The 11,090-nt window shown below is 43.9% G+C and overlaps 1 protein-coding gene across 1 annotated transcript; it reads right to left on the bottom strand.

Annotated features, from left to right (window-relative positions):
- Window positions 1-461: 461 nt before the first annotated feature.
- On the bottom strand, window positions 462-1,139 carry LOC145413468 (uncharacterized). The gene has a single exon (XM_080283166.1). It carries the CDS (start codon window positions 1,137-1,139, stop codon window positions 462-464), a length of 678 nt encoding a protein of 225 aa, XP_080139292.1.
- Between the last annotated feature and the right edge of the window lie 9,951 nt (window positions 1,140-11,090).

The following is an 11,090-nucleotide window of genomic DNA, read 5'->3' as shown; positions in this document are numbered from 1 at the left end:
AGGCACACCCATGGAAGATTATAAAAGCGGTTACGGCATTGACAGTTTTGACAGGATTCGGATCGAGAACGGTGTGCGACGGGCGGTGAAACAGATTCATAAGGCCGGTTACATGCACAACGACATCCGCGAGATCAACGTGATGGTGTGCGGACAGCCCGGAAATTATGGCGTTCGTATAATTGATTTTGGAAAGAGTAGATTGCTGAATGCCGAGGGTATGAGTGCTGAAAAAATGATGGCCAGGGATCTGAGCCGTGTAGAAGCTATGATTAACCGGGTTAAGTTCTGAAGTGGGTTGTGATGTCAGTGGTGGTGTTTGGGCTGGTTTGGCCTTGCTGATGGTCTGGGTGCAATCTTGTAGCTGGGTTGCTTACCTATGAATGCATACCATACCTATGAATACATAGTGGGGAATTAAGAAGCAGGTTCTTGTGGTGTTCCCCACCTCTTAAGACCCGTCAGCCAGTGTGCCTTAACGATTTAATGTGGCTGTCATACCGGGCTTTAAATGTGGCTATTGTTGGGGCGGTCACTACACTCTCAGGGAGTGCATTCCAATAGTTAATGACTCTAGTGGAGAACCAGTTACACTTTAATGTTGTCCTCCAGTGGTCTGGCTTCTGTAGCTTGAGGTAGTTCCATCTCAAGTCATTCATGTTCCTCTGGAAGAAATGAGTGTAGGGGATGTCCTCAAATCCAGGTAATAGCTTATATGTTTCGATCATGTCCCCTTTGATTCTCCTATCCTGCAGTGTCTGTAGCTCCAGGCGGCGACATCTCTCCTCATAAGGCAGTTGGGCCAATTCTAGGACCAGTTTCGTGGCTCTCCTCTGTACTCGTTCAAGTGATTGAATATCTTGCTTCAGGTATGGAGACCAAGACTGAGCTCCGTAGTCCAGAACTGAGCGGACCAGGGAGAGGTATAGTGGTACCAGTATCTCTCTGCTGAGCACAGAGAAATTCCTTTTTATAGTCCCCAGGCGACCATTGGTTTTTGCAGTTATCTTGGCAATATGTGTAGATGACTTAAGATTGTTTGACACCATGATACCCAGATCCTTCTCTTGTGTTGACTTCTCCAGTGCTGTTCCTTTAAGCTGGTAATTGGCCTGCTGGTTGTTGTGGCCTACATGCATGGTCTTGCACTTATCTACATTAAATGACGGCAGCTCCAGTTGTCCAGACGCTTCATGTCACGTTGTAGGGTTAGGTGTGGCTTAGTTGTTGGTTTACCTGTGGTTTATCCGGGTTGCAGCCTGAGGTTTGGTTAAGTTGCTGGCTGAGGTTTGGTAAAGTTGCTGGCATGGAGTGGGCCTTCTTCGATGGAACACTGCCTTGTCTTGGCAAAAAGGCTTGCGTATCCCAGTGATCAATGGAGCATTACTATAGTCGCGGCGCACGACTCTGAGGTTGTCATTATCGTACCCTGGCAACCTACCATTCAAAGGTGCCTCCCATTTCGTGTATAACATGAGATGCAAGTGATTCGTGTATAATATGTTCTTGTATAATAATATTCGTGTATAATATATTCATGCATAATAATATGATTCGTGTATAATATGTTCTTGTATAATAATATTCGTGTATAATATATTCATGCATAACAATATGATTCGTGTATAATATGATACGAAATTGGACTCACTTTTGAATGCTAGGTTGCCAGGCTACGATAATGACAACCTCAGAGTTGTGCGCCGCGACTATAGTGTGGTTCAGCTGGACTAGGAAAACTCTGGTTCGCTGTGTGGGATCAGACTAAAAGTATTCCCTTAACAGTCATGGCCTGAGCCGGCAGACTGTGTGATATATATCGGCTCAACATTTCCTTTAAACTACACCTTTTTTTCTGCACTAACTTAACCTAAATTCAAATCTCTCCACCTTTAATGAAGAGCTGTAACAGTATATTAATAGTAGAATATAATACTAATAACAGGGACGTGCAATAGAAAAGCCACTGAGCTGTACCATTGCCTTTTTTCTGCCATGGAGCTAAGTGAAATAAGTTGCAAATGGTAAATAATCTGGGCCAAGTGAGTGTAAAGATGGTAGTCATTCTTAACCTGTTGATTACATCTCCCTTTAGCAGGCTTCAGAAATAACTGAAAACTTTTTGAGCGAGTCACTCTCCTTAGCGTTGTAAAAGTGGTAACTGGGAACTCTGTGTTGTTATTCGCATTAATAATAATAAGCGTATAAATAACATAAGTTATTTAAAGTATTACGTAATGCACCTGGACCAACTGCTTGCCGAGGGGATGACAAGGCTAAGGGAAAAGGTGATGGAGGCGATGAGAAGGCTGGGGGTACAGGTGCTGGCCACGAGGCGATGATGTGTAAGGTGAGTGTAGTAAAGGTGATAGGAATGGGTGCAGTAGGTGAGGTGTCGCTGGTTTGGTTTAGGGGCGAGAAGATGGCAATGAAGGTAGTACACGAGGATTTTGGAAGGTTTCTCCTGCAAGAAGCCATGGTGATGGCTCAGGTGGATGGTGCTGGAGGGGCCCCAAAACTCCACGCCATTTGTTCTGATCGGCCGCTGATCTTGATGGAGTACTGTGACGGAACTTGCTTGGACCAGTTTTAAGCCACCGCCTCCCCCTCCGAGAGGGCGCATATCGAGAGGGATTTCCGAGCAAAGGTTCTGGAGCTGAACAGAGCTGGATACAGTCACCAGGACCTCAACTTCGGCAACATCTTGGTGTGCGGACGACCGGTGCAGTATGAGGTACGTCCGATAGATTTTGGTTGTTCGGAGCCAAGGACACCCGAGTACGAGGCAGATGATTTGCTTAAGGTAGATATGAGAATTGAGTTGTTGCAAGAGGAGTGTGGTGGCTGAGTTGTGAGTTTGGCTGTGATGGTTGTGCACCGACCGAAGGAATGACAGGCACTTCCTACATCTCAGTACACCTAAGTGTACTGAGGTGTAGGATACTACGTGCCAGCCGGAGATTAGGCCTACTGGGGACACTCCGGTTTAACTAAAAAAAACGTGCTTGGCAAATCACCTCATGGGTAGCATGGAAGAGTCTGCATTCTGCCGCCTAACACCACAGCACCTGTAATGTAGCTCATTGTTTTGTTTGTAAAGGCTCCAACATGCGTCCATGTGTCGGCCTTGATCACCTAATGGCGGCTATCAACGCTGCTCGATCTCTAGAAGCCTCTCTGTTCAATCCCTTATCCCTCCACTTAAGCAGTATGACCTCATCCCAAGTACAGGTATTCGGTCTACGTCTCACAACTCTACCCTCAATGTTCACTTCTTTCTCGCTCTGCACCCTGTTGTCATCCTCCATCCTCCTCAAACCAACTCAGTCTACACCTTCTCATCCCACCACTAATACATTCAAGCCCCAACCTTCCTCACAACTCTACATTCACACTCCTAGGCCCCCTTCCGCCATTTACCCAAAGATGCAATTAGCATCCAGCAAATCATCCTCATTTATTTACACATGAGCCTACAAATATTCCCCTCCTTTCCTGCCCCTCTCACTACTGCACAGCATTAAGCCTGTCCACACGAGCAGGCAATGCCCGCGGGCACAAGCGAGCAGTTTGCCTGTTGACGGGCTCACTGCTTGTGCCCGCGGGCAAATGCGTGGCAATTTACGCATTTGCCCGCGGGCACAAGCGGTAAGCCCGTCAACAGGCAAACTGCTCGCTTGTGCCCGCGGGCATTGCCCGCTCGTGTGGACATGGCTTTACACGCCTAACACCTGCTGCAAAGGCGGGCCTCCTTAGCACAGAGGGAGAGTCCTTATCCTCGTTGCCAAGCCAGCTCCAGCCCCACCTCCAGCACATATCATGTTCCCCAAATAAGTCTCCTCCACATGCTGAACAGACTCTCCAACAATATTGATCCTCCCTCACATTTCTGCTTTATACTATCGCCCAATTGCTGTAGTATCCTGTATTTCTAAAAAAAAAATTAATGTCCGGGAGAAAAAAAAAAAAAAAATCTGATCGTCAGTATGGGTTCGGCCAGAGACGTTCCACTGGCGATCTTCTCACCTTCCTTTCAGACTCCTAGCCATCCTACTTTGGCGAAAGCTTTGCAGTTGCACTTGACATCTCAAAGGCTTTCAATTGAGTCTGGTAAAAATCTTTAATTTCCAAACTGCCCTCTTACAGGTTCTATCCTCCTATCTCTGCCTTCATCTCTAGCTTCCTTTCTGGTCGTTCTATAGCTGCTGTTGTAGACGGCCACCGTTCAACAAAACTCAGTTCTTGCATCTTTCGACCCGTCAAAGTCTTCCACAGTTGTATCCCCAAATTTTTAGCAATATCCTACTCAGTTCTGCACCATCTTTGAATATACATAGGTTTCAATCTCTTGGGGTTTATCTTGGAAAGATCATATTATCTCTCTTGGAAAAGTTGCATCAGAGAGATTTCATTTAAGCTGCATAGCTGACTCTGTACTTTCTTTACTCCTGCAATGTTGTTGACTTTACACAGGGGTTTTATTTGTCTCTGTGTAGAGTACAACTCTCATGTGTGGGGAGGCTTCCCACATACGGCTCTTCTCAGCAAGGTGGAGTCAAAGGCTTTTCATTTCATTATCTCTCCTCCTTCATCTTCTGTCTCTTCGCCGCATTGTTGCATTTTTACCTTTTTTCTATTGCAAGTTCAATGGCCACTGCTCCTCTGAACTGTCTGCTTGCATCTCTCCACCGATACAGCGGGCGCGTAGCACCCGTCTAGCAGCAAACTTGCATCTCTTTCCTGTCCAACTCTAATGCATGAGTTAATTGTTACTCCCAGTCCTTCATGTATGCAACAGGTCAACTCTGGAACTGTCTTTCTCTGTCTGTATTCCCTATTGCCTATGACCTCCAGTCCTTTAAATGCAATGTGTCCAGGCATCTCGAAATGAACGGACCTTGAATTTGGCTCTGTTATCTTCTTTTTATTTTTTCTTGGAGGAAACAATTAGTGGGCTTGTAACCTTTGGTTTCTGCTTCATTGCATATAAAAAAAAATCTTCCCCCTAATGTACCACACACTCATAATCAACATTTTTTTTCAGCCCATAGATATCATAACTATATTTGCATTTCCTTACAAACCCTTATGTTTCATTCCATCTCTCCAATTCTTAAATCTCTCCTCTGCTACCCGCTCTTTTTTGGCCATCAACACCATGTCTTCACCATCCAGCGCCTTCCATGGGACTCTACAAGAGCTTCATACATCATGGTAAACAATAAATGGGCTTAAAACTGTCCCCTGATGCACACTATTATTCACAGAAAACGCATCACTCAGCCTTCCTCCTCCCCCATGGTACCAATATTACCCAAAGGATAAGGACTAAACACTGGATCTGCCATCCCCAAACTTGCCCTGTTCTAGTCAAACTCCAGCAGTCACATGTAATGCGCTCACCACCACCCTCCCTTCAGGTGCCGCTGGGATGCCTTTTCGCAGTGGCACCACCTCCCAGGATCTCCTGGGATCCAAACTGTCCTATCCCGGTGGAGTGAGGCGTCCCAGCACTGCTGTTGTTGTAGGGCACCTAACTCACCACCCACAGGGAGTGCAGCGGCCATGGTGATGATCTCACCAGAGATCTTGTGAGGGTGATCGGTTTCCCCCATTGCTCCAGTGTTCCAGCCACTGAGCTCTGTTATATGGAGAAGTTATCTGCAGCAAGCGTGTAACTCTGGCCGCCACATTGAAACACCTGCACTCGTCGCCTCCACAATGGTAATGCAATTGGGTCCCTGTTCTTAGTTTGCTGTTTGTTTCGTTGTTGCTTACGTAAGCTAAGCAGTGGACCATGGCACCATATTTTCCGAATTCATCGGCTGATTTCAAAAGACGTGGGCATCGGTGGTGTAGATAAACAACATCAGCGCCGGCCTGGGCCCCTGGCGGCGGTTACACAAACTACGTGGTGTTACCCATGAGAAAGCCTCTCCATACTGTAGAGCTCAGTGGTTCCACCTCAGTGACACTGCAGGCAACCCAACGTCAACAATCCTTCTTTCATCATTCACCACACCCACTGATCACCTATGATATCTCTTTTTACTCTTGTCAACTGTGTGGTCACCTAATATACCACATTCCTCCTTTCAGCACTATTTAGGCTGTCCAGTCACAGTCTCTGAGACTCAGACTTTGCCCTACATCATTCTGGCTTTGTGCTTAGGTGTCATGTATTACTCTCTGTTACCACTCCTTTCCATTCCCTAAAAACTTTTCTTTTCTCTATAACTGTGGCTTCTACCCCTTTATCCCACCACCACATTACCTTATATCTTGGTGGGCCCCTTGTCCATCCACACACCGAATGATGTCATGGTTCTAATGATAACTGGTGTTGTTACTTAACCCTGATTCACTAGACCATGCACACCTCTTGATCTCAGATAAGCAACTGCCCCTACGGGGTTATCCCATAGGTTCCCTACACCACTGATGTTGTATCTGCATCTTAATGTATCATGTGCTATGCAGTACTACATTATGTGCAGGAAACAGGCTGTAATTTCAACACTAAGATTCAAAGATGCTATCCCACATAGCCAATGCATCACACAGCGCTACAGTGTGTGTGTGTGTGTGTGTGTGTGTGTGTGTGTGTGTGTGTGTGTGTGTGTGTGTGTGTGTGTGTGGACACCTCTTTCTCCTTTCTTTACTTTTATTTCCTTTTCTTCGTTGTTTTTCTAACCTGTCCTCACTTGGCTTACTCTAATCGTCTCATTTTCGTCATCTTCTGTCCTGTTTATTTTCTCACTTCCATTCTTTCTTCCTTTCATTCTTTCTTTCCCCATTTCTTGGCTTATTTCGTCCTCTTTTTCTCTTTTTCTTTCCTGTCCTCTTCCTTCCTTTTCTCATTTCCTTTTCCGTGTTTTCCTTCATTTTTTTTCTCTTCACCTCATAAAATCAATTTCTTTTCCACTTCATCTTTCATTCTCCAACATTCTTCGACATCAAAAACTACAGGAGAGGAAGGAAGCGATATGAAGTTTATTATATTTAGTACTAACACAGTACATCATCCCCGTCATCATCATCATCATCATCGTTGTCGTCGTCCATAACGTTACCATTACCATCACACCCATCCTAAATAACTACCACCATCGTCATAATCACTGTCACCACCAGCACCATTAGCTACATAAGATCAAAGCCACTACTATATTACTGCATCACAAGCTACAAGAGAGGCCATTACCATCACACCCATCCTAAATAACTACCACCATCGTCATAATCACTGTCACCACCAGCACCATTAGCTACATAAGATCAAAGCCACTACTATATTACTGCATCACAAGCTACAAGAGAGGCAGGAGGCAAGATGGAGGAAGGTGGGGCGGTCTGAGGGCGGTATTCCTGTGCGGTTAAGGAACCTCCCTAACACCTCTTCCTTATCAACTTATTTTTAGATGCGACTGGCTAATATAGTTCAGTAAGTTATTTATATAGAGTATGGTGATAGTAGAATGATTCAAGTAACACAGAAGAGGACGACAAGGTGTAATAAGTAAAATGCGTCGCTTAGGAATAGGTGTTAGGGAGCTACCTTCACCGACAATAACACGGGCCCGGGACTCTTATCACAGGAGTACCAGGTTCCAGCCAACTACAGCTTTCGGTCTCCCTTCCTGTCTTTCTCATCTTTCTTTTGCTCTCTTTCTCTACCTTTTTACTTTTTTTTTTTTTTCGCTTTCTTTCTCTTTGTGTTCTTTCTGCCTTTCTAGCTCCCTCTCTCTCCTTTTTCTTGCCAGCTCACTCCACAATATTTCTCTCTCTAGTTTTTTTTCGCTTTCTTTCCCCCTTCTCTTTCTTCCTTTCTCTCTATCTCCGTGTCTGCTGTGTTGTTGCCGTCTCTCTCCACAATATTACAGGAACGCAGTTTATAAGACACGTAGGAGGCGAGATGAAGTCAAGTGGAGAGGCCTGGGACTCTACTACACATGGACTGATTGTACGCCCTTCTGCCTGTCTCCTTTCTTTCCTTTTCCTTTCTCCTTCCCTCTGGCCTGTCTTTAATTTTATTTAATCTAATCCTCTTCCATATCTCTTTCACATGTCTTGTTCAGTCTTTTTCCTTTGATTCTCTTTCTCATGTACATTCTTTCCTGACACTTTTCTTTCGTCTTTCCTCTCTCCTCATTTTACTGTCTTCAAACTCCCATTATATTATTCTTTTCTCCTCTCTTTAAACATTCTTCTTTTCGCCTTTAGTTTTTTCTTTCTCTCTCCCCTTCTGTATTTCTTTTCCTGATTTTCGTTCTTTCTTCTCCGGTACACTACAGCATCACAAGCTTCAGGAGAGGTAGGACGCGAGGTGAAGTAAGGTTATCATCACTAGCACTCACCTACCCTACATCATCATCATTACCAATCCAATTAGCATTATTTTCATTAAATCTAATCTAAAACATCACCATCATCATCAATTCAGTTAACATATTCTCATCATATCTAATCTACATCATCATCATCAATTCAGTTAACATTATTCTCATCATATCTAATCTACATCATCATCATCAATTCAGTTAACATTATTCTCATCATATCTAATCCTTGGTGGTAGGTGGTGGCGACCATCATCCACTCACTTGATGTACTTCTCATCCTATCTTCTACATCATCATCATCATTTCTGTGCCTAACATATTCTCTTCCTATTTCTCCCATCTTTCCTGTCACTTCTTATTGCTTTTCTCATCAGGTATCTTTACAGTAGTCTTTACAGCAGTGACTCAATGGTTTCCTGTATGCCAAGAAACCATTTACAACGCTAGGTGGTAACCATATAACCAACCCATACGTGCTCCCTACGTGTCAACAAGTGGGTTTGTGGAGGGTTAGTGCCCCTCCACATAAAACAAATAACTCAAAGTCAAATGGCCACTCCTTACGGGATTATGGCGTCTGGCAATAGATAGATAGATAGATAATCTACATCACAGTCACCATCATCATCATCACCATCACTGTCACCTCCACCACCACTGGGTACATTGCATCAAAGTCACAACTATTTTACATCATCACAAGCTACAAGAGAGGTAGGAGACAAGATGAGGTAAGTTGGAGCGGCCTGGCACTCCACCACAGGTGTACCCAGTTCAGTCCTTCACCTTGTCCCTCAGAAATGTCTCCTTTTCTTCTTTACTCCTTTCCTTTATCATCCTTCTCATTTTCGTTATTTCTTTTTCTTCCTTATACATTATTACCCTTTACTCCTTTCCTTTATCATCCTTCTCATTTTCGTTATTTCTTTTTCTTCCTTATACATTATTACCCTTTCTTTTCTTCTTTCCTCCTTTCCTTTATCATCCTTTTCATTTTCATTCTTTCTCTTTTCTTCCTTACATTTTTTCATCCTTTCCTTTTCTCATTCTACTATGCTTACCTTTTTTTCGATTTTTTCAGGTGGATATTTCTTTCATTTCTTATATTTTCCTCTGCTACGTTTCTTTCTCCTTTCATTCATGCCTTACTTTTTCCTCGTCGTTCTCATTCCTTTTCTTTCTCCCGTTCTTCTTCCATTAAATTCCTTCAACAGAACCTACAGGAGAGGCAGGAGGCGAGATGAAGTAAGGTGGAGCTTCTTCCATTAAATTCCTTCAACAGAACCTACAGGAGAGGCAGGAGGCGAGATGAGGTAAGGTGGAGCTTCTTCCATTAAATTCCTTCAACAGAACCTACAGGAGAGGCAGGAGGCGAGATGAGGTAAGGTGGAGCTTCTTCCATTAAATTCCTTCAACAGAACCTACAGGAGAGGCAGGAGGCGGAGAGGCAGGAGGCGGGATGAAGTAAGGTGGAGCTTCTTCCATTAAATTCCTTCAACAGAACCTACAGGAGAGGCAGGAGGCGGGATGAGGTAAGGTGGAGCGGCCTGGTTGTCTACGTCACCTGTACAGAGTTCACACCGTTGACAATTTATACGTCATTTTGTTTGTTTTTTTCTTCTTTCTTGCATATTTTGTTTTATTCTCTTTTCTTGTTTCTTAGTTTCCTTCTTTTTCATTCTCCTGTTTTCCTGTCTTCCTTTTCATTTCCTCTCCCTCTCGTTTTCACTCATTCTGTCCCTTTTCTCTTTAACTTTCTCTTTTCTTACTCAGTTCACTTGTTTATTCTTTTCTGCCGTCTTTGTTCACACTGTTACAGCAGTAGAGGCAGACACACAGGTGAAGTAGGGCGTAGCGACCCAGGACACAAATAAAGGTGTACATGTTCCACCCTCTGTTGTACCTCCATCTTTCTGGGTTCAGGTTTTCTCTTTCTTTTTCTTTTTCCTCATCTCCCATTGTTTCCTGTTAGCCTTTCTTTGGCGTTTCTCTTTTCTTTCCTCCTTTGTTTCCTCCTGCTTACTTGTTAGTCGCATGTCGTCTAACATCATTTTCTTCCATTTATCGTACTTTATCCTTTCAATATCCCATTTGTTGCCATTTTGTTTATTAATTCTCTCATTTTCTTGTCTCTTTGTCAAGCCTTTTCCCACAGTTTATCTCACTTTCTTCTTTCTCCCCATTTTCTTTCTCTGTCTTCCTGCTTTCTTTTTATAAAATACTGCAGTACTACAAACTAGAGAAGGAGAGATTTTTTTTTTTTATGCGAGGAAGAAGGAACCAAAGGCTGAGCCCGCAAAATGTTCCTTCCTAGAAAAAAAAAAAAAAAACATACAAAATACAAAAGAGAACCAAATTCAAGATCAATTCATTTCGAGATGCCTGGACACACTGCGTTTGAAAGGCTGGAGATCATAGGAAGACAGAGGGAGACAGTTCCAGAGTTGACCTGTTGCATAAATGAAGGACTGGGAGCAACGGTTAACTCTTGCATTAGAGAGCTGGACAGAAAAGGGATGAGAGTTTGCTAATAGACGGGTGCTACGCACCCGTTGTAGAGGTGGAGGGATGCAAGCAGCCAGTTTAGAGGAGCAGTGACCATTGAAGTAGCGATAGAAAATACATAAAGAGGCAACAGTGCGGCGAAGAGACAGAGGTTGAAGGGAGCCAGTGAGAGGAGAGTTGATGAGACGAATAGCCTTTGCCTCCACCCTATTGTGGAGTCAAAGGCTGTATGTGGGGAGCCTC

This window comes from Coenobita brevimanus, chromosome 96, assembly GCF_032717465.1.
Source record: "Coenobita brevimanus isolate Jiangsu-jjx chromosome 96, ASM3271746v2, whole genome shotgun sequence".
NCBI lineage: Eukaryota > Metazoa > Arthropoda > Malacostraca > Decapoda > Coenobitidae > Coenobita > Coenobita brevimanus.
This window is presented reverse-complemented; position numbering and strand designations above follow the sequence as displayed.